Below are 24,841 nucleotides of genomic sequence, written 5' to 3' on the forward strand. Positions count from 1 at the left end.
GAGGGCAAAGGTTTCTCGATGGTTTGCGCAGCCAATGTTTACCATGTATAATGGTAGGACGGACTCGGTGGAGCATGTCAATCATTTTAACTAGAGAATGGTTGTTCATTAGAGGAATGATGCTCTAATGTGCAAAGTATTCATATCTAGTTTGGGGCCTGTGGCAATGAGATGGTTTGATGGACTGGAAGTAGGCTCCATCAACTCCTTTCGAGAGCTTACTAGGGCCTTTGGAGCTCGATTTGTTACATGCAGCAGAGTTCCTCGTCCTATGGATTCCTTACTGTTAATGACAATGGAAGAGGGGGAGACTTTAAAGACTTACTCTAATAGATATTGGGAAATGTTTAATGAAATAGATGGAGACTTTGAGGATGTGGCTATAAGAACCTTTAAGGTCGGCCTTCCTGCTGAGCACGAATTAAGGAAGTCCTTGACGAAGAAACCAACACAAAATATGCGTCAGCTCATGGATCAAATTGATAAACACAAACGGGTCGAGGACAATCAGCAGCAGGGCAAGGGAAAGGCCAAAGTAATTCCCCTTGACCGAAGAGACTTTAGGTTTGAGAGGTACAATAACAACCGACCTCAAAGAGACTTTTCTGGACACGCTGGCCTTCCTGCTGCTCAGGTGGTTAGCACAATATTCAAAGAGCCTGTGCACCAAATTCTTGAGAAGATAAAGGTCGAGCCATACTTCAAGTGGCCAAACAAAATAGGGGGGGTGACCCTATGAGGCGAAATCAAGGTCTTTATTGTTAATATCACCAGGACCATGGACACACTACAGAAGATTTTCGGACTTTGTGCGACTATCTTGGGCAGCTGGTTAAGGTTGAGAAATTGGGACAGTTTTTGCACCAACCTCTAGGACAGGGGAATCATACTAAGACAGTATACAAAAGGGAATCTTCCTTAAGACCACCATTGGGAACCACCAGTGTTATTCTAGTAGTCCCAGGCTAGATCGAAGCGTGTTCTCATGGAGTAATGTCCATAGCCTGACCAGGTGTCAAGGACGCGGTCCCTAAGTTTAAGCATAGGAAGAATGAAGCCCGACCAATCTTGAGTTTTTCCGTTGATGATAAGGTGGGAACGGTTCAGCCACATGATGATACCTTAGTGGTTACTCTTCATATAGGAGGGTATGATGTAAGGAGGGTCTTGGTGGATCAGGGTAGTGGCGTAGAGATTATGTATCCTAATATGTACAAGAGACTTAATTTGAAACCTGAGAATTTAGTTAGCTATGACTCCCCTTTAGTTGGGTTTGATGGGAAGATTGTTATACCAAAAGGATTAATCAAGCTGCTTGTTCAAGCGAGGTCAGAGGTGGTGGATGTGAACTTCATTGTGGTGGATGCTTACTTACCATATATTGCCATCTTAGCAAGGCCATGGCTTCATACTATGGGAGCTGTTTCCTCATCTTTGCACTTAAAAGTGAAGTATCCCTTTGGGGACCATGTTGAAGAGCTAGTCGGAAGCCAAGCCATGGCAAGGTAGTGCTTGGTTGCTGCTATTAGACACCAGTCCGAGGATAAATCCTTGGGAATCATTGAAGAGGCTTTATAGTAGTTAATGGAAGTGGAAGTGTCCTCGGAGGATACCACGAACGAAGGAGTGAAATGCGAGGAGTTGGAGAAGGTCACAATAGACATTGATCATGAAAAGTATTTCCAAATTGGAGTCCAATTGCCACCTCGAGAGAAAGAGGAATTGTTAGCTTTCCCTTGAAAAAATGTTGATGTGTTTGCTTGGAATGCTTATGAAGCTCTTGGGGTGGACACGAATTTCATTTGTCATTATCTAAATGTTAGTCCATCTGTCACCCTTAAGAAATAAATACCTTGATGCTCTTCTAAGGATCATTTCGAGGCTGTTAAAGAAGAGGTGGTAAAGCTTAAGCAAGCAAGAGCAATAAAAGAAGTTTTTTACCCAGAGTGGTTGGCTAACACGGTGGTGGTGAGGAAGAAGAATGGGAAGTGGCAAGTATGTGTAGATTTCACAGACTTAAACAAGGCTTGCCCTAAGGATTCCTTCCCAATATCTTGAATAGACCAGTTAGTGGACGCGACAGTTGGTCATCCTTGGATGAGTTTTTTGGATGCTTTTTAGGGGTACCATCTGATACCATTAGCTCTAACCGACTAGGAAAAGACTTCTTTTGTAACGCTCGTAGGGAATTATCATTATAAGGTAATGCCTTTTGGATTGAAGAATGCAGGGTCTACTTACTAAAGAATGATGATTAGAATATTTGAATCCCAACTTGGAAAGAATATTGAGGTTTATATTGATGATATGGTGGTGAAGAGTAAGGTAGTGGCCAAGCATATGGGTGACCTCGGAAGTGACTTTGAAGTCTTGAGAAAACATAAATTGCGCCTTAATGCTTCTAAATGTTCCTTTGGTGTTGGCTCGGGTAAATTTTTGGGCTATATGGTCACCCATCATGGGATTGAAGTTAATCTTGATCAGATTAAAGCAATCAATGACTTATAGCCTTTTCGGAATCCCAAAGAAGTGCAAAAGTTGACTGGAATGACCGCAGCCTTGAACAGATTTATTTCTTAATCCGCAGATAGATGTAGGCAATCAACTTTTGCACAAGTGGAAACGGTTTGAGTGGAATGAAGAATGTGCCCTTGCTTTTTAGTAATTGAAGGAATGCCTTTCTCGGCCACCCATTGTTCTACAGCGTTGGCCACATAGCCCGCTTTTCCACCATCAAAATTGCGAATGGAAGCATCCTCCCCAAGAGGCGAACCATCCAACTCAAAGACCGGGTTCCAGTTTAGAACTCGAGATCTTCACTCAGAAGTAGCATCCGAGCTTTCCACGCCCTTTCTTTGTTGAGCTCGGGTCACTTTTGCGACTTTGGTGGGCTCAGGAGGGGCTTCCTCTTGGACTTCACCCTCTTCAATAGGTCCTTTGCCCTCTTTCTTATCCCTCTTACGTTTTTTGTCAGTTGCCTCGGTCTGTACAGGGGCAAGAGGTATTGGAGTTGGAGGCCTAGGAACTATTGGGACCTCGGGAGTTGTAGTCCCAGTGTGGGACTCCAACAGAGAGAGTAGGTCTAGAATTTTTTCTTTATCACCATCCCTTCAGGCACTTCAGTAACTTCTTGGTCCTCGCTAATTGAGGTTGCAGCTAGATGGGGGCTGAGTCCTTCCTTCTTAGACTCGTTTGCACTATAGAAGATCTCGAAATCCTCTTCTTGAACAGGATCTTTAGTATCCTCCTCTGAAGAATTGTCCTCAATTTCTATCTTAACTTCTTCGTCCGAGGATGTAATATCCTCTACGGTTGGTTGAGGATCCTTAAAGGTAGGAAGCTCGACCACTTGTGTTCCTTCTGGAGGAGGTTGCTTATAAATCCCTCGATGGCCACGTTAACTAAGACAAGGCTAGAGTCTTGAGCCTTGATGATGTGCTTGGACACTTGGAAGCAATTGGATATGGGCCTGAAGCTTAGGATCACGTGAATTGCTCGGAGCTGATCGTCCCGGTGTAGGAAGATCTCAGATTGTAGAACTTGATTCAGTAGATCGAAGTTCACCAAGCTTTGTGTCTTAGTAGTTTTTCTCTGAGGAAGAACAGTTAAGAGTTCACGTTAGTTTGCAGGTTGGACAAGCCCAAATCTTAGCAAGTAAAAGAAAAATATACGCACACAAAGGTAAAACAACGAAATGGCAGGTGAATAAAGAGCTTTTATAATTTCCTAAGCTAACATAGATTTATTTTTTGAGGGTCCCTAAGCCATCCCACTTGGAGTTCCATCCTTAATAGGACAATGGAGCGCGTCGTGCCACTCCCCTGAAACGATGAGAAAGTCCTCGTCCATGCCTTTGTTCGTCTCGGGGAGACAGGATATTAGCCTAACGGCAGGAACCCTAGTTTTTAAGTAATATCCCCCATCGACACGTTTTTGGCAACTGTACACTCAATTTACGTCGTGATGGGTAAGACATATACCCAACTTTTCTTTTAGTGCATCTACACAACCTAGTATTCTGAACATGTTTGGAACACATTGGGTGGGAAACAACCTAAAAAGGTTTTAAAAAATCCCTAGTGACTCTACCCATAAGAATCCTCATACCCCTTTCAATAAAGGCAATCATGGGAATTACAACGACACCAGTAGGCCTCTTCTCGTGCCACTCACCTAGATTGCAATGCTGTATTAACACATTGTTAGGAATCCTATAATATCTCTTCAGGGAAGAAATCTTGTTAACAAAAATGCACATTAACAAATTTGAGGAAGAAGGGCTCCTTGGACGAGATCATCAAGTGTGAGGAGTGTATTTATGTTCTTTTCTGCTTTTAGAAAGGCGAAACAGAGGTGAGGGCCTCACATTTCTCTATATATAGGTTGGGAAAAAAGGAGCGGTAATCTTCCCGCCCTTTCTGATGATGAATTCTGGGCCGTTCGATCATGATCTCATTATAGAACGTGGGGAATAGCAGGCTGCCAGTTGCATTTATTACGGAGTTGGGGATTCCGACACATCAGGAGCGGGTCGTAATTAGTTAAAAAGACGTGCTCGCGTGGGAACCTATTTACAAACGTACCCTTGTCAATAACTTCTGTTGGTAAAAACCTTACTTTTCTTGGTCGGGAGTGAAAAATGAGGTTCTGGTGGCTATTGTAAGGACGAGGATCTTGAGTTTGATTTAAATGGGCAGCCAAGGCTATTTCTGAGGATAAACCTTGGACCTCGGGGACAAGCACTAGCTATGTGAGGCACATGAAGTTAAAACATCAAAAAGGAAAGAAGGCAGACTTGGCACGGAACACGAGAAGGATGAAGGAAGAAGGGTGTAGAAGCCATCCCCTCCGCATTAAATACAAAACAACCACTCCCCTGACCGCATTAATGAGGAAATGACCATGAATAGTGGTGGCACAACTAAAATTGCAAGGTAAAAGCTTACTAGTATGTTCTAGATGAGACAAAAGTCCTAGGAATGCGATCTCAGCCCTCCAAGTGTAAGATTAAGATGATTTATGTTTAGATATAAAAGGAAAAGGAAGATCCATATAGGAAAAGGACCAAAAAAAAAAAAAAAAAAAAAAGAGGAAAAGAGAGAACTTTGTAACCAAGAACTGAAACATTTGTATAAGTGAGAAAGACATACATATATAAAAATATACCTTTCTCGGGCTTGACCGATGAGTATTTTTCCTTTTAAACTTGTTGCCTTAGTTATTTCATTTGCTCCCTAGCTCATTGTGATTAACCTTTAACTAGTTAAGCGTTCAATATCTAACCCACTCTCTAACAAATCTATTGTGGTGGGCTTATTGGGCCTTGTTCGAGTCATTTTTGGGTCGTGGATCAAATTGTGCCCTTACACAAACAAACCAAAAAAACATATCCTTTCAATTCTGATAGTTTTAAGCATGACTAAAATTCTTTACAATCATGATAACATAATTTTATGTTAATAACTTACAACTAGAATGCTTATAATTACAAATTTACAACTTGAGAGAGATTCTAAGGAGCACAAAAAAGTATATATTTTAAGTTTACATACTTCAGATTCAACTTGACAACTTGTGGACTCTGTAGGTTCCAAAAAAAAAAATATATATATATATATATATATTTTAAGTTTACAACTTGATATAGACTTTTGGATTTATTTATTTATTTTTTTAACTTTAGTTTAGTTTTGTACTAATTAGACTTAGTGTTAGTAACTTAGTCTTAGTATTTAACTCTACTACTAAGTATTTAACTTAGTGTTAGATGTTTAGTAGTGTAGACGTGTAGTTGTAGATACTTTTTCCTTTTAATTAACTCCTTTTTTTTTAATAAATGGGGGCATGGCCACTGCCATTGGTGGCTACTAAATGACTAGATAGTGTCAGTGTAGTGCTTTTTGTCTGTATGTATATGCATCTAATACCTTGGCATGTAGTCTAAATATTTTTTAGGGAAAAAAGTTTTAAAAAATTAGTTGGGTCACAGGTTAGCTTGTAAAAAAGGGGGGGGGGGGAGGGGGAGATCGCAAGTTGGCCATGTTTTTTATTCGGATAAAAAAAAATCTAGTTCGGGTCAGGTCAAAAAATTTTGACTCATTTTGCCGTGTCTAATAAATCCTCCCATTTGCTCCTATTTTAAAAACAGATTAAAGACACTTGGCATCCAATAAATCTAAAAGTTAGAAAAATACCACGTCAAACACAATTTATTTCTCACCTTACAGCATTCTCTTCTTCTTCTTATTCTTTGTCTCTCTCTCAGCACTGCATATCTATTACAATTTTCTTTAAACATGTTTCATTAATATAAATAAACTTAAAATTACAATTAAACTTATTACATGATATTAAACTAATTTTTAGTAAGGACTGAAAACATTATCTAAAGTGTTTAACAAGATAATATCACAATAAAACAAAAAGTCTAATATTCATGCATTTAAATACTTAGTAATACAAATTAAGTCTTTAATATTAATAGAATTGGGCGAGGCTAAAAGGCCTAAACCCATCCTTGCTCCACCTTGAGATGCGGGGAAAATATCTTGTCCCATCTCGCCCCAACACCTTTGCGAGGCAGGAAAAACCCTAGTGAGGCGAAGTGGGTTAGGGCAGGGTGGGGAGAAATTGCTATCTCTAGCTCCATGTCTTTGGTTTGGGTTTGCCAAGGAGGTTGATGAAGGGGTTGGATTTGGGAAAGAGAGAAATAATTTATATTTTGAAGTGGCATGTTTTTGACCTTCAGATTTATTAGTTGCCAAATGTCTTTCATTTGTTTAGAAATGGGAGGACTTACACTCCATTTGTTTTGATGGAAAACCATGTGTGAAGACAATTTTTTGCGTTTTCTAGTATTTGGTAGCATTATAAAAAATGAGTCAATGAAAAACTATTTTTTGTTAATATAAAAAGTATGAATTATTTTTTAGAGATTGTTTTCTACTAAATTTTTTTGGAAAACAATTTTATCACATTGCAATTTAAACAGTAGAGTAGCTACGCCTCACCAGGGTCATCACGGTTTTTTTTTTTTTTTCCTTTTTCATCCTTTATTACGTGTTTAAGTTTTTTTTTTTCTTTTTTTCTTATATATGATATAATATAATAATGTGTAAATTTTTTATAAATGTTATTTTAATAATTTTAATTGATAATAAGTAATATTTTTATTATTTAATGAGTATAAAATAAATTATTTCATACATATTATTTAATAAGGTTATAAGAATAGATTTACATAAATTACATTTTCTATCTGCTCTATTTTTTCCTTAACCAAACAAAAGAGTTTTTCATCTTTCTACTTTTTATCCTTCCAACAAAACACACATGAGGAAAATTAAATTTTTTCTATCCTCTTACTTTTTCATTTCCTCAACTAAATGGATTTTTTTCCAAAAAAAAAAAAAAAAACTTAAACTAAACAGACCTATTGCTACAAAACATAGAAAAATAGCATAATTTTATAGAAAATATGCTTCGAAAAATTACACATTTCCTAGAAAATATTAAAGTCAAAACATTTTAATTTCATTGGTATAAAGAGCTATCACTAGAGCGATCCAAAATCTCTTAAAAAAAAATTCATTTTTATAATCCGGACTCGATTTTTGAAAATCCCTAAAAACTCTCTCATTCTCCCTGTCCGGACCGAAAAGTAGGCTAGGATAGCATTTCTCGCATACACAGTGAGAAAGGGGAGCTGCGTATGACAATGGCGAGCACTTCCACTTGGTTTAGTTTAACGCCTTTGTCTACGTGTTTAGTTCAGAACAACAGAGCTGGAGCTACAGCAAAACGGTTCGTTTCGTGGTCGAACGAGTTTTGCCACTCAAGGCTGTCTTGGTCTTACTCAGTCTCGTTGAGGCCTGCGAGCAAAGCTAGGGCTTCAACGGTCTTGTCAGTTGTGGGTGAAGAGAAAGCAGGAAGCGAGGAAAATATCGTGAACTCCCTACACGACGGCGTATTGGTGCATGGATGGAAGCAATCGCAGTCAAGCTCAAGACCTTGTGAGCTTTACGTGTGTAATCTCCCGAGGAGTTGTGACATTGCCGAGTTGCTTGACATTTTCAACCCTTTCGGAACAGTACTAGCTGTTGAGGTAGGCTCTAGTCTTAAACTTAAATTTAATTATGTCAAAACTTTCTTAGTAATGCTTTACTAGTTGAAGTGAAATTCAAAGCAAAATATCATTGTTGGTGATTTATTGAACAATTTAGAGATATTAAAATGCTTATTGTGATATAACAAAAACTTTGGCAAAAATACACTTTGATAACTTTGAGAATTGATCAAACTTTGTGTATTTTTACGAAAAATGTAGTTGGATTATTTATGTTTTGGTAATTTGGTTGCAGATTTCACGGAATGCTGTGACGGGTGAAAGTCGGGGATGTGGTTATGTTACAATGAGTTCAATAAACGCTGCAAAAGTTGCAATTGCCGGATTAGATGCATCTGTCAGTGTGAAGCTAGTTACCCTCTATGTTTAATCTCTTTGAGTCTTTTGTATTTTTGCCTGAAATTGTTCACTCTTTTTATTTGAAGGATGTTGGTGGCAGAGAAATGCGGGTTAAATTTTCGGTTGATATGAGTCCTAGGATGAGGAATCCTGAGGTATTGAATTCCACACCCAAGAAACAGATAGTATATGAAAGTCCTTACAAGATATATGTGGGAAATCTTCCTCGGCCTGTTAAACCTGAAGATTTGAGGAATCATTTTAGCCAGTTTGGAACTTTGGTTAGTGCAAAATTGTTGCATGATCAAAAAGCACGAACAACCCGTTGTTATGGGTTTCTCTCCTTTTCTTCAGCTGCAGAACGTGATGCAGCATTATCTTTAAATGGAACAGTGAGTCTATTTCCACCACTGCTGAAAGTCTGAAACTTATTTTTTCTTCATCTCATTTTGTGTCTCTCTTACTTACTTGATCTCACTTGTAGGAGTTCTTTGGTAGAGCACTAGTAGTTAGAGCAAGTGTGGAAAGGACCAAGCCCTGACTGGAGTTTTGCCCTGCTGCATACATGCTTGATTGAAGTTTCTTCTGTTAAAGAAATCGGATGATTTGGAGCACCTGTTTCAGTTGAGACATTTAGGCAGAATAGGTAAGTTTCCTTATGTGTACCAAATGACAAAGTTTGTATACGATTAAAGTTCTGTCGTTTAATGTTATTTCCTTTTCACCAAAAAGAAAAAGGTTTTGTTGTATTTCAACTATGCATTAGTAATGCCAATGCGTAGTGTTCTTTTGGAGGTAATGGTTGGTTTAGTTGAGTGAATTTCAGCCAACAATCGTAGGTTGATCAATCTTTGTGGATTATCATGTCTTAGAATGATCTCTTGATTATTGGACTAGTAATGATAATGAAAATATATCTTTTGTGTGTTTGATTATACACTACTTATGGCAATTTCAATGTTTGAGCATACTATCGGCCCTAGAATGTGGTTCACAGACATAAACAAGTCTTCTGTTACATTATATAATTTTGAATAAAAGTGAAGTAGTCCTGGTAGGAGATGTTGGGGGATTGGAGGAGTTGGCTGATATTCTCAGTTGTAAAATTGGGAGGTTGCCAATGAATTATTTAGGTATGCCTTTAGGCTCTTCTTTTTCAAGGCTGCAGTAGTGTGGAGCCCCATTGTAGAGAAAATGGAGTGAAGATTAGCAGCGTAGAAGAAGCTATATATATCCAAAGAGGGGAGATTAATGTTAATTAGTGAGTGGTGAGGAGGACGTGGAGATGGAGAAAGAGGAGGGAGAGATGCAGAAGAAGGATGGGCCTTGGGAGAGGTTTCTGTGGAGGATCGCACATAGGGTTCTGCTCATCAAAGCTGATGATTCCACTCGACAGATTATCCCTGCACTTCTCTGGAAATGCAGCTACGAAGGTCAGTTCTTTTACTCTCTCTCGCACTAATTTTTGTTTGATTGCTCATTGCTGCTGCCAATTTGTTTTTGTTTTTTTGGTTTTTTTTTTTACATGAAAAAAAAAAAAAAAAAATCTATGTTAACTCAGTGGATTTATTTGTATATTTTTTGGATGGGAGGGGGGAGGGGGGGGGGGGATTAATTGCACTTTCCCTGCTTAATATGGTCTGATCCTAAACTTCAAAACTGAGCAATGTCCTTCCTAATTTATTGATGATAAGCACTTTGCCTTATGTTATAATTTCCGTCAAATTCAACGGAGAAGTCAATTTTTTGAAAATAAATTTTTTTTTTTTGAATTTTTGGTTATTTTGATGGAATCCTAAGGCCATGGGGCCAAAGTGCTTATTACCAATAAATCAGGGAGACATTGCTTGGTTGTGAAATTTAGGAGGACATTGCAACTGCACCATATTTAAGGGAGGTGCAGTTTGCCTTTTTTAAAGGAAATTTTATGCTCAAATAATATTTCTGAAGAATTGAGAGGCTGGATAATTGTGGTGATTTTGTAGCTGAAGTAGATGGTTAGTCTTTATTCTGTTTGAGTGATGACTCTGCTGATGGCTGAGTGTGACTAGTAATGATTAAGGATTGAGCCAGTCTCTTTCCTGTTTAGGAAGGGCTAGCCAGTTCCTCAATTACTTAGCAAACTTATATGCACATTTTGTGGTTATAAATCAGTGAACCCAACATAGGTGTCTGTGTTACATATGGCAGAGGATAAAATTTGTGCGTTATGTCTATGCCTTATTTGTTTAATTTTTTTTTTCAATTCTGTACAAATTGGCTTTTGTTCATCAAATACATTTACCTGTCACCAAGGTAAGCCTGCTTACTTGGAATTCAAAAATTTGCTTCAGCCTATTGCAGTTCCTCTTTCCCTGTGAAAAGCACATCTTGCTTTGATTGCTAATTTCTGTGGAACTCCAAAATTTATTTTGTATGCTTATACTCAAGCAAGTTTGTTGAAGATATGAGATCTTCACTTTTTACATATATAAAAAAAAAAAAAAAAAAAATCTTCACTTTCAACAAATCTCAGTTTTGTAACTTAGCATAAACTCTATTTATCAAACAGTTGAAGCAGTTTCTGATGCATTAAAGGCATGGGAGACATTGAAGGGGAGACCTCATAACATTGATCTTGAATTGACTGAAGTGGAGCTTCCATCAATATTCGGACTTGCACTTCTTACTTTAGTCATGGAACATGTATGGAGAAGGCAAACTGTATGTTTCTATCCTTTAACTATGCTCAATTTTTTTGGATTTGTTATGTTTCTTTGTTTTGTTGTGGCATACAAATCAACATGTGAACTCAACCATTTTTTTGAATATCTTTACTACTGCTGACTGATGGACGTGTTCGTCAGAAATTAATTGCTCCACATCAAAAAGTTGAAGACACGTCTCAAAATAATGCGGCAAGAAATCATTCAAATTATTGAGTAGCTTCTATGCAGAAAAATATCAAATGCAGTGAGAAAGGGAGTCATGCTCAAGTAAGTACCTTTTCATGTTGTACATTTCTTAAAAGATAAAAATAAATAAAGCTTGTAATATGTATGCTGTGCCTTGTGAGGGAATTATTGTTTTCAGTTGATGAATATACACATTATGCTAGCATCTATCACTTTTTCAGATGCCAGTCTCCTTTCAGTATTTTACAACCAAAGAAAGTATTAAGAATTTCCATTCCTACTTGCTAACTATCAAATGTTTCCCATTTCCTTTTATTTGTAAACTCTCACGGATTGTACAATTGACATGAAAATAAAGAAGTTGTTAGAATAGAGTATCCAGGATCCATGGAATAGAGTAAGGCCACTTCTAGAGAGAAAAGTTTCTTTTTTCCATTCTAGGTTGGCTTCATGAAGTTTCACATAGAGAATGCATGTTTTGCCACCTCTTGTCTGAAGCTCTTGTACGACACCTTACTAGGAAGCTGAGAATGCATACATGCAAAATATGCAGGGTCATTTACAGATATAATGTAGAACGTCAAATTTGAGCAATAGCAATATGGACAAGCATGGAGGGTGTGCTCAGTTGGATAAGGAAGAGAGTGAAAATGGAGGTCCATCATATTATCTTGTTTTGCTATCTCCCTTTTTCAACATTAAAAATAATAATAATAATTTCTCCCCTATAATTAATATTAATGAAGGGAAATTCTGACAAGCTAATTACTGCAATGATGAACTGTTAATTACTGCAATGTTAAAATGGGATTCTATCAAAGATTGTTGGAAGGATATTCAAGATTAGGTGATAAGGTTACCTATAAAAAAAAAAAAAAAAAAAGATTAGGTGATAAGGTTGAATAGAGGATTTTGAGAGTTCACAAACTCTTAAAAAAAACAACTAATAATGTAAATATATCTTAATGAATTATTGTATTTTATTAGATGTCAGCTCTCTAGTCTAAAACATGCTTAAACATACTAATGTTCTGTTAAAGAATTTCGTGAGCTTCTTGCTGCTGGAATTGGGGTGGTTATTTGTGACTAGGGTGAAATAATTGGTGCCCTTCAATGTGTATTCCTCTTCCACAGATGATGGCTGGAGTTGAGGCTCGCTTGTCTTAGAGCAGTTGAATTTCCCAAGAAAATTCAGCTAAGTGAAGTCATTTTAGAGGGGGATGCAGAAGTCATAATTCAGCAGCTACAGAGTAATACTACTGGTGTCTCTTCATATGGTCATGTGATTTGAGGATATTCTGATGATGGCAGTGGAACTACATTACTTCTCGAGCTATGATAGGGCCACATAAAGTGGCACAACTTATGTCACAACTCGCTCACGTGGCGAGTTGTGAGTGGTAGAGAGGTGATGGTGGGTCCATGTGGGTTCTCCTCCCTACCACTCACAACTTGCTACGTAGGCAAGTTTTGTGACACTTTGGGTCTGTTTGGATAGAACTTATTTTACTGAAACTGAAACCACTGTAGCAAAATAATTTTTAAATGTGTAAATAGTGCTGTGAGACCCATATTTAATGAAAAAATTGATAAAAAATGAAATTTGTGGGTCCATAAACAGTGCATGGATGCACTGTTCACGCAAAATTGGTCAAAAGTTGCGGCTACTGTTTATGTACAGTACATGAACAGTAACCGCGTTGGGGTAAAACGCGTGCTCCCAAAAAGAAAAGAAGGCAAAACGCAGCAACTAAAACGCAGCAAACAAAACGCGTATCCAAACTAACACTTTATGTGGCCCTAGCATAGCTCTTGCTTCTCTTTCTCTCATGTAAAAAGAAATGGCAACGTTGTTGCTCACTCTTTGGCTTGGGGGGGGGGGGGGTTCTAAAAATTCTGCAGACTTGCTGGTCTAGCTTGAAGATACCCCTGAGGAGTTTGTTCCTCTAGTTTTGTATGATGTTTCTTAGCTCAGTTCAATAAAAAATTTGTAGGCTGTTGGCTGGATTCTAGGGGAAAAAGAAAAAAAAAAAAATTCCATTCAACAAGCTGAGCATGAGGCAAAATTGATTTGCGGTCTGTGAAGGAACTTAGACATGGATCCTGTGCCGCTGGTCAAACAACAAGAAGTAGTTTATGAAATAGTGCAGTAGATAATACTTATGGCTTCAGTATGGGAGCACAGTTCCACTAGAAGAGTAAGTGGTCACTTTATTCATGATGGATCTAGAAGACTGGACTCTTTTCCTTCCAGCCAAAACGAAGCAGCTCTCACAAAGTTCCGACTGAACCGGGAAGATCGGTTCTGTGAGAAAAAAAGGTACTGTACTTTCTATATTTGATTCATCTGAGGTTGGATTTATGGTCTTGGATATTCCAGTTTAATGCAGAAATTGATGTCTACTCTAATGTAGCTAAGAGTGGGCTTTTTCCATCAACTACTTGCTGCTACCCTAAGTACGTGGGCTTTTCCATCTACTACTTGCCGCTACCCTAAGTCCTTTCCTGTTCTCTATGGACAGTCATTAATTTTTTCTTCTAACACTTCTTTATCCCAGTGATTCCTGTTCCTGTATTAAGCTACATTAGTAGTTCCAGCTCTAATTTTTAAGTCTTTCCCACTGCTCCCATGAACCTAGTTTCAGAAACCCATCATGGCTCAGCTGCTTGGAACACCTTCAGTTGCATGTGGTGAGAATACCAAATCACACAATAACCATAATTAATGTCAAAATTCTTGCACATATCCGATTTCACAGCCAGAAAAGACTGGCAGAGCAACGTCCTCGACAGTTTGTAAGCCAGGTGCAACGTAATATAATTAGTTGTCGATTTAAAATGATTAAAATCTGTAATATCATAAATATTTTTATTTGAGTAAAATCCTCAACATTCACGTTATCAAATATTGTAAAATTAATATTGACAAATTTTTAATTTTTTTTTCCAAATCTTCTGGTTTTAAATGGTCAAATCCAAATGAAGCAAAACCTTGGAACTTATATACAGGAAGCAAAAAAGAGAGTAAAATACATGGAAGTGTGACGTGGAAAAAAATGGAGAAAGGTGGTTCGCAAAATTGGTGGGGCTAATTCAAAAACCAACAAGCTGTGGGATCTGAGTCTGACGACACATGATCCAAAAAGAGCCAAAGTTTGTGTAGAAGAATGAAGATAGAACCACGGCCACATGCAGAACCGGCTGAAACTTATCAACAATGTCGGTGAAGGACCAAAGGTGACCACATTGCCTTACCCTTCTCTTCTTCCCATAGAAACCACGTCTTCTAACGGCTTTGCTCTAATGTTCATGACAATATCAAAATATGTTTTTCAAAATAAATAGTAAAAAAGAAATGTTATGCACATAATATTTTCCCAATAAATTTTAAGTAAAAAAAATATTATGAATGTAACATTTTTCAGTATTAATTTTAAATTTAATTTTTTTTTGTTTTAATTATAAATTTAATGTTATTAGGAGTTGGTGTGGGTAAACTAGTAATTTAATGTTAACTCTCTTCATTTGCTTTGAAAGAGAGAAGATCTTTTTTTTATTTTTTATTTTTTGAGAAAGAAATAGAGAAGATCTAGATTCGAAAAATTGATATCTTCCTTAACTCCATTCCCCCCCCCCCCTCCCACCAAGGTCAGTTGTTCCATTACACTAAGACAATTAAGACTTCCAAATGTAAGAAGGCCTAGCAAAATCTCTCTTTCCATTACATGAAGAAAATTACTCTTTTTTAATTGCCCGTACTATTTCATGTGGATATGCATGATGTAAAAAACTGTGTGCACTTTTATTTTATTTTTTATATATAAAATAAAAATTCTACTTTAATTGTGCGTACTTCGAATTTGAAGTAATAAATACCCTTATTTATTTTAGGGAAAGTGATCTATGTGTAATGATAAATAAGAAGGGGCTCATATATATATATATATATATATATATATATAATCTCTTTTTGCACTCTCTTTGTATGAGTAATTTGACGGACTTTCTTCCTTATGTACCAACAAATAATTTTTTGGTTTTGTTAATCTTTTCATCAAGGTTTTCTCTCCCTCTTTTGAGTCTGTCTCAAAATATATATATCTACAACCAATCATCTTTACCATAGATAATATTGCTTTTACTCGTAACAAATGGGTAGTCTTATTGATTTATTACAAGACTGCTCATAAATATTTAAAAAAAAAAAAAAAAAAGTTATAAAATTTTTGCCTTAAACCTCAAAATTCAAGTTGTACCAACTCTATCAATCATCAATCCAGAATAAAATAGTAAATTGAAATTTTTCACAACTAAAAATAAGTATATTGTGAAATTTTGTTACGTCTACGTACAAAATAAAAATGTGTTTGTAAAATGACATTAAGGGAATGCGGTGGTTTCATAAAACTACTCTTAATAAATAAGGAAAGGATAAAAAGTTTGCTTAGTCCCAAGATAATCCTAAAAAAGAGGAAAAGATAAAAAGCCACACCGCATTGATATGAATTAAATGGGAAAAAGACTACTTTAGTTACTTTGAACTTTCATTTTTTCTTCCGATTCGTCTTTTTGTTCCAGTAGTACGAAAGGTTCTTCTTTCTCAACTTTTTCCCCCACCTTCTCTCTCACGCACCTACCTTTGCTTTCTCTCTACTTTTAAAACATTATAATACGTCTAGTACCATGGCAGAAGAGCAAGCTCTAGAACAACCCCACCCCACAATGACCCAAGTAAAGCTCAGAAAAAAAGGAATGGCTCCAGACCTATACAAAGGCCCACCCCGAGCTCTCTGCACTTACATCACTATCTTTCTCCTCTTAATTGGTGTAACAGCCCTCACACTTTGGCTAGTCTACCGTCCCCACAAGCCACAGTTCAAGGTAGTCGGCGCCGCCGTCTACGAGTTCAACATGTCAACTCCACCGCTCATCTCCACCACCATGCAGTTCACAGTCATCACAAGGAACCCAAACAAGCGCGTGTCCGTTTACTATGACAAGCTTTCAACTTTTGTGTCGTATAAAAACGTACCCATCACACCCCTAGTGATGCTGCCTCCTTTGTATCACAGGAAGCACAGCACCGTAGCAGTGTCGCCGGTGGTGGGAGGCACGGCGGTGCCGGTGTCGCTGGATGTGGCAAATGGGTTGGTGATGGATACGGCATATGGGGTGGTGGGGTTGAGGTTAGTGTTTTTTGGGAGGCTGAGATGGAAAGCCGGAGCTATAAAGACTGAGCATTATCGGGTTTATGTGAAATGTGATGTGTTGGTGGGATTGAAGAAAGGTTTTGTGGGTCAAGTACCCTTGCTTGGAGCAACTCCTGGTTGCAAAGTCGATATATGAAGAATTATCAAGATTGTATTTGTCGGTGCAAGTTCTTTTTTTTTTTTTTTTTTTTTTTTTTAAGCTTCTCTTTTTACTCTTATCATATAGTATATGTTTTAGCTGTTTATTTTGTTAAAGTTCTTTGCCATTTAATCTGTAAGTGTAACTATAGTCTCTAGACGTGGATTGAACAAGTTCAGTTGCAAAGTACCATGTTAAAAGCTTCCTTCTTCTTCTTCTTCTTATTATTATTATTCTCTCTCTCTCCATTCAGTCCAGCTAATTGCTTAAGAATTTGGCTCTGATTTTTTTGTTAGTATTCATTTTCTAGCATCGCCACAAGGCACCGACGGCTTTGGACGCGTGGCAGTACATGCAGCGAATTTGGTACCATCTGTCTTTGCCTTCTACTTTCTGATCCCAAAGTACATCCAAATTCCAAGATGCTCTAGTGGCTTTTTTTTTTTAGTGGCTCTCTCTTTGAGTAAGTCTAGAGTCAGATCTATAATCTTACGCTCATTCACAACATTCTTAAACATTACTTAATAATAATTTGTGATTGATGCACTTTATTATTATTATTTTTTCAAAAAGTATCTACGGTAGTCTCATCTCATATGTAATTGCTGAAATTTAATTACAAATTAACACTCAAATATGTGAAATGAGTGTGAATTCGGGTTTGTCTTTTTTTCAATTGAAAGTTAGAACTCTAATGGCTTTCTTTGAGTTAGAACTCTAATGGCTTTCTTTGAGTAAGTCTAGAGACACACACAAATAGGCACTTAAATCCACAAGTCATCGTAAGTTTGGGTGTGTTTATAGGCAAACTTGTAACATAGACATACACATATACATGTTATGGTTATCTTGTTTAACTTTTATGATAATTTTTTTTACTTAACTCTGAAGATAATATTTTAAGAAATAAGTTCATAATATTTTTACGATATTTTTATAATAAATTCTAAATGTTTGGTTGGTACTAATTATTATTAATAGTTAAAAAAGTAATTTCAGTAGTCGGTTTAGATTAGAACTAATAATAACTAACAATTTTAGATTTGTTGTAAAAATGTTGTAGACATCATTTTTCAAAATTGTTTTTAGATAAATAGTTGGGGAGGAGTGGTGGAGACAGATTCCAAGTTCGAACCACTAACTCCAACAAAAAAAAAAAAATGTTTAAACAAAAAATATTTTATATTTTGTAAACATATCAAGTCCTCCGATTTTTTTTTTTTTTTTGGGTAATATTTAATCCAAAAAACCTTCATATCTACATCTGGGTTTCATGAATTAATTGGCATCAAAATTATGCTTGACACAAAAAAACAAAAGAAAAAGAAGAAGCTTTAGCTTTTTATCTTGCTTCAACCTACTATGTGACAATTTACTTTTTTTTTAAAAAGCCTACTATGTGATAATTAAAAAGGTCATTCATTTGTACTTTTAATCACATAACATTTTTAATGAGATGTATAACTTGTTTAAATAATATAAATATATAAATGGCCATATAATTTACCATATAATAGGTTGAAAAAGATAGCTTTAAACATTTTGAAACCAAAATTTAACTAGAATAAAATAGAAATATAAAAATGCGAACAAAAATATTGAGATTTAAAGCTAACCGAAGTCAAGAAATTGGATCAAAATTATGACTTTATGAACAATTGAACAAAAATTTTGGGGTTAAGCGAGACTCATGCATATCCTAAACCCGCCAATATCCCGCCTTCCAAAGTCTCAACAGCCAACAAATATCATATGGTAAATAATCTTCATGCAAGATCAGTTTGTCAACTTCATTGTTTTGGTCGATCTGGATTTGATCATTTCATTAATGTCGTTAACCCATGGTTTAAAACTCGAATCGAATCCGCCAGTTTGTTCAGATTTTTGGTTTTTGTCTTACAAGCCAACCACTAAACTACATTTGCGGCTTATTACAATTAAGTGAAAAACTAATTTATTCAATTAAAAGAGCAAATATTTATACATTTTAGAAACCTTAGTTACAATGGAAAATGTTCAAATTGTTAAATATATTAGTAACTCGATGTGTTATACCATGTTATATACGCTAGAGTGGATGCAAAAGGAGAAGCATTAAATAGGAACACCGAGAACATGAGGGTTACGTGATTCAGTCTTGTCGGCCTACGTTTATGGAGGAATCCCTTAATAACTACATCTTTATTATGTAAGAGTTTAATTAGTACAATACATGTGTTACAATAAACCTTAACATGAGTATATATAGGCGACTGAACCTTAACACACTAGATTCATCACACGCGCTTTGTGCGTGTAATAATTTTCTTTTTTATTTATTTGTTTTTTTGGTCCAGTGTTATAATATTTAAAAGTGATATATAAATAACCGTGTGTATTTTTTTTTTTTTTTTAAAGAGATAAGGTAATGAGAAATAATGTTTAAAAATGAGATAGAGATAGTATCATAAGTTTTAGGTTGAATGGAGAATATAAAGGAAAAAAACCTAAAACTTAGGAAAAATAAATTACTCTTTTAACCAGTTTGTATTTTTTTTTAATTTAAAATTATTTAACTTAATGATAGAGGTATTTTAGAGAGTTTAAGAATTTGTGTGAGAGTATTTTAGTACACAAAAAATTAAAAACCAAATCTAAAATCCTGTTATTAATAATATATATATATATATATATTGAGAATACTAAGTATTTTTAACATAAACACATGGAGAGAGGAGAGAAGATCTTAAAGAAACTGACAGTAATATATTTCTTCTATTATAAATAATATTTTATTACTGAAAAACATTTTAAGTTGGTCCAAAAAAGAAGTATAGCATGTACATATCCCTTGAAAATAAATCACATTTATGTGGATGTCAGTTAGCTCAACTGGTAAAGTCTTTGATGGTTGTATAAGCGATCTTAGGATGAAATTCTCTAAAAAAAAATCACATTTATGATAGAATTATTGGTATTTTTATGTAGAAACTTTTTCCGTTGCCAATGTTTCAATAATTGACAAGAGATTTTTGACAGAAAATATTTGAGTTGAAAAATAAAATTTCTTTCGACAATTTTTCTTGTCCATTAGAAAATTTTGTTGCAAATTGATACCAGTACAAGAATGTGATAAGATTCAGTAATACACACACATCTCAAATGATTATAAGTCTCCATGATACACCCGTATATATTCATTCTAAATTCGCATATCGTAAAAATTTGAAAAAAAAAAAAATGTTAAGAAGTTCTCTCTCACCGTACCGAATCATATGATAGCCGATATTTATCATTGGGTAACTTTTTTTTTTTTTTTTTTTTTTTTTTTTTTTTTTTTTTTTTTTTTTGGGTTAGGAATCATTGGGTTACTCTTGAAAGGTATGTAAAGCGCTTTTTAAGTATTATTTTTTTCACTAAAAATAATGGCTATATATCCAATGGTATTTTGTTCACTTATATGGGGTATCTCACTATGGAAAATTATTGTTTTACACTGATTGATGTGCACTCTATCTCCATATATTCAATAACTATACTTCCATACTTAGTGTTCATATTTTTTTTTAAAGGGAAATTACGCTTTACCATCCTAAACTATACTTCCAATTGTACTTTGCACTTTAAAATTTTTAAATGTACATTTTACACCCTAAACTACTATATATGACATTTGTTACACTTTACACCTTGATATTAAGTTTGTTGTTAACTTGGATGGAAAAATATTGCACCACTTGAAAATACCTAATTGCACTTCTTCTCAATTTTTTAAAATCAAAGAATTAATAAATTACACTTTACCATTCTAAACTAACTCTTGATTATACTTTGCACCTTACACTTAGAATTTTCATCTAAGTTAATAGGAAACTTAATATTGGGGTGTAAGGTGTAACAAAGGTCATAATTTAGAGTGCAAAATATGCATTCAATAAATATGTAGTATAGTTTAGGATGGTAAAATGTAATTTCCCACCTTTTTTAAGAATATTTGCATTTAACACATGAAACTAATGATGTTTGTGGAGTGTGTATACAAATGAACGTGAGATAATCAATACCCATTTGAACCATGAGGTTTGAATCTTCTGTCTTGTCTAACTAAAATCAAAGAATAAATAGAAATATTGTTTCACACTAGTTGATGCACCACTTAATACCTATACTTTCATACCTAGTGTTCAGATTTTTTTAAATGTCTACAGTAAACACATGAAACTAATGATATGTACAGAAACTAATGAGTATGAGATAATGGCATTAAATAATAATTATCTCATACTCATTAGTTTCTGTACATATCATTAGTTTCATGTGTTAATGGCACATCATCCCCATTTGTGGGGCTTAAAACTGGAATTGATTCCCTCACTTCATCAAAAAGAAAAACAAAGCATTATCATTTAATAATCTTATACTTTTCCATCTCATTTCATTTTAAAAGATCTACCATGTAGCCAATGACTGCGTGAAGCTGGCAGTGAACTGAAGATGTAGTTGTGCATGTAAATAGCAAAGAAACTACTCCTTACAGCTCAAATAGATTGAAAATGGGGCTGTAACTATAATGCTAGTGGCTTATGATTGAAAAATCGTTAGGTATAAATACAGCTGACATGGTACTCTTAAGTCAATTACTTTTGAAGTACTTTTTTATGTCCTATTTTTCTATAAATTATTTATTTTTATTGATATAGAATACTATGTCATCTTACCAAAAGATTAAAAAAAATTTACTCACTCATGACTTAAGAGCATTCACACAATACATTACCAGGCCTGAATGATCTTTGGTGTGATTTTGTATTTTTGGACATCTATTTTGCATTTTTAGTGCTTTTGAAAAACTGAATGTGAATACTCTTAACAATAAAAAATCTCACTCTTACTTTAGAAGATAAAGGGCTTTTGGTTATCCAAAAAATAAAATAAAAATAAAAAAGCAACTTTTCCTCAAAAAATTCATATCCACACAATGCCTAACTTTTTGACTCGATGCTTCACGCCTTCACTTGAAAAGTAAGTAGTCGACAAAGTAAGCACTCTTTAGTTAGGTGCCAGAGAAATTTTAAAATTAAGACATGGTTGGTTTATTTGTTTGTTGTAGGTTTTACAATGCACAACTCAAACAAATGACAGTATATGTCAAGATAATTTGGTTGTGTGTAGTAGAGTCAAAAACATATTTGAAATTATGGATATGTATGAGAAGCACTCATAAGTGTGAAAAGATTAAACTGAAATATATCAATAAAATTGGTATAAATTGTGAATACTTAGGCCTATTTTTTAAATAGTCCATAGCCAAAATAAAATACGATATTTGATGGAGTGTGTATTACTTAACAATGACATGATATTCATCAAAGATATCATGTATAGATAAGTAAACGACCAAACTTTGATGTATATTTCCAAATTGAAACAAAGTCAAAACACAATGCATCTAAAATTAAACACAACTATTAGATTACTTTTCAAGATATTAGATTATGAAATTAGTTTTCAAGATTGTAAATTTTTTATATGTTTTTATTCTTTGTCAAATTAGCTATCCAAAATGGCATTTGTAATTTTTTTTTTATGTTTTGGGATGTTTAATATTGTCTAGAAGTAAAAATTGTGTGTTTGTTTTAATCAAATTATCAATTGATAGACTAGACACCGTTGTATTTGTGCTATTTTGTTTTGGTTAGCAGTATTAGGATTTATATAATTTTATAATTATTGAACAAGTATCAATTTGTTGAGTTAAGCTCTTTCTTTATATGGGGTGGTGAATTCAAAGTAATGCATTTCATACCAAGTAATTTGCTGCATGACTTACCAAGTGGCAAATATATGTTGACTCGACCTAACCCACAATCCAATTGACCCATCTTGTTTCTAACTAGCTTAAAATGACAGGTTTTTTACCCGAATCCAATTAACCTAACCTGACTCGCTTGTTTTGCCACATCTAATGATAATAATCTTTTTTTAAATGATTTCATTCCATTCCTTCTGCATTCGATTAATTTTTTTCCCCATCCTTTCCATTACTTAAAAATGTTTCATTCTATTCAATTTCTTTATGATTTACTCATTCCAAGCCCATGGAGAATTTTAAGTTTGGAGCATAGGTAGAAGTTCTTTGGTAGGTAGAAGAGTGATTTTTTACGAGTGGAAGAATGTGTAGCTATCCCCTTGGTTAATGTGTTTGCTTGGAACACATGAATTACGAGTTTGACTCCATTCTAAGAGCACTCACAGCAGTGGTGCTAAATAGCTATATTGCTATTTTTTAGCACCACTGATCATAAAAATCAGCAGTGGAGGCATATCTAAAAAATTTAGATGTTCAGCTACAGTGCACATCTATAAATAGATGTGCACTGTAGCACAAAGCTAAAAAAAATATATATATTTTATTTAACTTCTCACTCCCATTACCATTAAAATATTCTTTTTCTCTCCTCTCTCTCTCTGCCTTCTCTTTCTTTTCGTCTCAGACTCAAGAGGCTCAGCCTCTCTCTTCCTTCTCTACCTCTTCCCTATCCTTTCTCTCTTCTTTTCAGGTGATCGGCGATGGCGTGGATCGGTGGGCTTCGTGAATGGCATGATCGGCGATTGGGTCGGTGGGTTTCGTGGATGGCGTGGGTCGGTGGGTTTCGTGGATGGCGTGATCGACGATTGGGTCGGTGGGTTTCATGGATGGTGTGATCGGCAATTGGGTCGGTGGGTTTCATGTATGGTGTGATCGGCGATGGCATGGGTCGGTGGGTTTCATGGATGGCGTGGGTTAGTGGGTCGGCGATGGCGTGATCGGCGATGGCTAGTCTGGATCGGCGATGGCGTGGATTGTGACGTTATCAGATGGTGGGTTTGATGGTGGTCTGAGTTTGTGTAGTTGTTGGTGGGTGGTTGTTCTCCGGCAGTGGAAAAGCGGATTGTGCCGTTTGTGGTGTTTTCCTTTTTTTTTTTTTTTTTTTTTAATGATAGGATTTGTGGTGTTTTTTTTTTGTAGCAGTATGTATTATTTTATTAGAGTGGGTATATTATTTTATTATAGTAGAAATATTATTTTATTGTGTAGAAAGCTAAAATAGATTCACTGCTGTAGCACATGTGTAGGTAAAATAGATAAAGTAAGTTTTGATGATGCTAAATAGCTAAAATTATAGATCCACTACTGTGGATGCTCTAAGGACGGAACTAGGTGGGGGTCCAAGCCCCTTAGTCTTGAGAATATATATATATATATATATATATATGTATGTATGTATGTATATGTATGCATAGATTTATATTTTTTTATAATTTTATATTTGAGCCCCCTATTTCAAAAATTTTGGGCTCCCTCCCTTATAATTTTACATTGATTTCAGTAACATAGCATTTGCATCGATTGTAAAATAGCATAAGCCCTCAAAATTTTCCAATCAATTTTAAAATATACCAACATTAGTCTATGTATTATTGTGCAAAAATACATTTGTGCTATAATAATTTTGTAAATTTACACAATTATTGTAACACAAATGTATTTTTGCAAATTTACGCAATTATTATAGCACAAATGTATTTTTGTACAATGACACATAGACTGATATGTGTGTATTTTAGGATTAGGAAAATTTACACAATTACTCTAGCTATGCAAATGAATGTTTTATAAATTATTTAGATTGAGGGCAGTGGTTTTTGGTTGAGGGAGAGAGAGATGATTTGAGATAATAATAAAAATTGATAAGGAAATAGTATTATGATGAAATGTAGCATAAAATAAATCATCTGATGTGGAATATTTAGAAAAGTGAGTATATAAAATAAAAAAGTAGGTTATTACGCTAAAATAGATAGAAATTTCTGTATGAGCTAATGCAAGTACTCTAATGTAGTAAGAAACAATGGTGTTTTGTATCTTTGTCTTTGTTTGTAGATGGTTTCATTATAATGTATTACAAAACAATGATTTTGTATATTTTTCTTTGTTGATGATTTGTTAATACTAAATAGATGCTTATTTAAAATTTCATGATTTTTTTTTTTTTTTTACTTATACTCCGACTTCCCTGAAACTTGAAATCCTAGGTCCGCTCCATTCTATAGCATGCATGACAATTTCTTGATTGTTTCCTCTTAATTGTCTCTATCAATGTAATCACCCACT

At 35.1% G+C, this 24,841-nt stretch overlaps 4 protein-coding genes across 4 annotated transcripts; all 4 read left to right on the forward strand.

Moving 5' to 3' along the window:
* The first annotated feature begins 295 nt into the window (after positions 1 to 295).
* Positions 296 to 1,509, forward strand: LOC115956980. Its single transcript, XM_031075236.1, has 3 exons — positions 296 to 634; positions 775 to 897; positions 1,021 to 1,509. The coding sequence occupies exons 1-3, from the start codon at positions 296 to 298 to the stop codon at positions 1,507 to 1,509; spliced, it is 951 nt and encodes a 316-aa protein (XP_030931096.1).
* A 6,068-nt stretch (positions 1,510 to 7,577) lies between these two features.
* On the forward strand, positions 7,578 to 9,401 carry LOC115955706 (RNA-binding protein CP31B, chloroplastic). The gene is made up of 4 exons (XM_031073967.1): positions 7,578 to 8,104; positions 8,361 to 8,462; positions 8,551 to 8,856; positions 8,949 to 9,401. Exons 1-4 carry the CDS (start codon positions 7,712 to 7,714, stop codon positions 9,003 to 9,005), a joined length of 858 nt encoding a protein of 285 aa, XP_030929827.1. The 5' UTR covers positions 7,578 to 7,711; the 3' UTR covers positions 9,006 to 9,401.
* Positions 9,402 to 9,493: 92 nt separating this feature from the next.
* On the forward strand, positions 9,494 to 12,912 carry LOC115955708 (two-component response regulator-like APRR5). The gene is made up of 4 exons (XM_031073969.1): positions 9,494 to 9,897; positions 11,016 to 11,167; positions 11,311 to 11,439; positions 12,493 to 12,912. The coding sequence occupies exons 1-3, from the start codon at positions 9,750 to 9,752 to the stop codon at positions 11,383 to 11,385; spliced, it is 375 nt and encodes a 124-aa protein (XP_030929829.1). The 5' UTR covers positions 9,494 to 9,749; the 3' UTR covers positions 11,386 to 11,439; positions 12,493 to 12,912.
* Positions 12,913 to 15,868: 2,956 nt separating this feature from the next.
* On the forward strand, positions 15,869 to 16,899 carry LOC115955707 (NDR1/HIN1-like protein 12). Its single transcript, XM_031073968.1, has one exon. It carries the CDS (start codon positions 16,042 to 16,044, stop codon positions 16,702 to 16,704), a length of 663 nt encoding a protein of 220 aa, XP_030929828.1. The 5' UTR covers positions 15,869 to 16,041; the 3' UTR covers positions 16,705 to 16,899.
* The last annotated feature ends 7,942 nt before the right edge of the window (positions 16,900 to 24,841 follow it).

The sequence above is a fragment of the Quercus lobata genome, chromosome 8 (assembly GCF_001633185.2).
Source record: "Quercus lobata isolate SW786 chromosome 8, ValleyOak3.0 Primary Assembly, whole genome shotgun sequence".
Lineage (NCBI taxonomy): Eukaryota > Viridiplantae > Streptophyta > Magnoliopsida > Fagales > Fagaceae > Quercus > Quercus lobata.

What these genes read in the sequence shown, in the direction of transcription:
- LOC115956980 (XM_031075236.1), top strand. Translation starts at nt 296, where the DNA reads ATGGAAGAGGGGGAGACTTTAAAGACTTACTCTAATAGATATTGGGAA. An exon ending in CTGGCCTTCCTGCTGCTCAG is followed by an intron (nt 635 to 774) that starts GTGGTTAGCACA and finishes TAATATCACCAG; the next exon opens with GACCATGGACACACTACAGA. An exon ending in AGGGGAATCATACTAAGACA is followed by an intron (nt 898 to 1,020) that starts GTATACAAAAGG and finishes CCAGGTGTCAAG; the next exon opens with GACGCGGTCCCTAAGTTTAA.
- LOC115955706 (XM_031073967.1), top strand. Translation starts at nt 7,712, where the DNA reads ATGACAATGGCGAGCACTTCCACTTGGTTTAGTTTAACGCCTTTGTCT. An exon ending in TTGCCGGATTAGATGCATCT is followed by an intron (nt 8,463 to 8,550) that starts GTCAGTGTGAAG and finishes TTTTATTTGAAG; the next exon opens with GATGTTGGTGGCAGAGAAAT. An exon ending in CATTATCTTTAAATGGAACA is followed by an intron (nt 8,857 to 8,948) that starts GTGAGTCTATTT and finishes TCTCACTTGTAG; the next exon opens with GAGTTCTTTGGTAGAGCACT.
- LOC115955708 (XM_031073969.1), top strand. Translation starts at nt 9,750, where the DNA reads ATGGAGAAAGAGGAGGGAGAGATGCAGAAGAAGGATGGGCCTTGGGAG. An exon ending in CTGGAAATGCAGCTACGAAG is followed by an intron (nt 9,898 to 11,015) that starts GTCAGTTCTTTT and finishes TTTATCAAACAG; the next exon opens with TTGAAGCAGTTTCTGATGCA. An exon ending in ATGTATGGAGAAGGCAAACT is followed by an intron (nt 11,168 to 11,310) that starts GTATGTTTCTAT and finishes CGTGTTCGTCAG; the next exon opens with AAATTAATTGCTCCACATCA.
- LOC115955707 (XM_031073968.1), top strand. Translation starts at nt 16,042, where the DNA reads ATGGCAGAAGAGCAAGCTCTAGAACAACCCCACCCCACAATGACCCAA.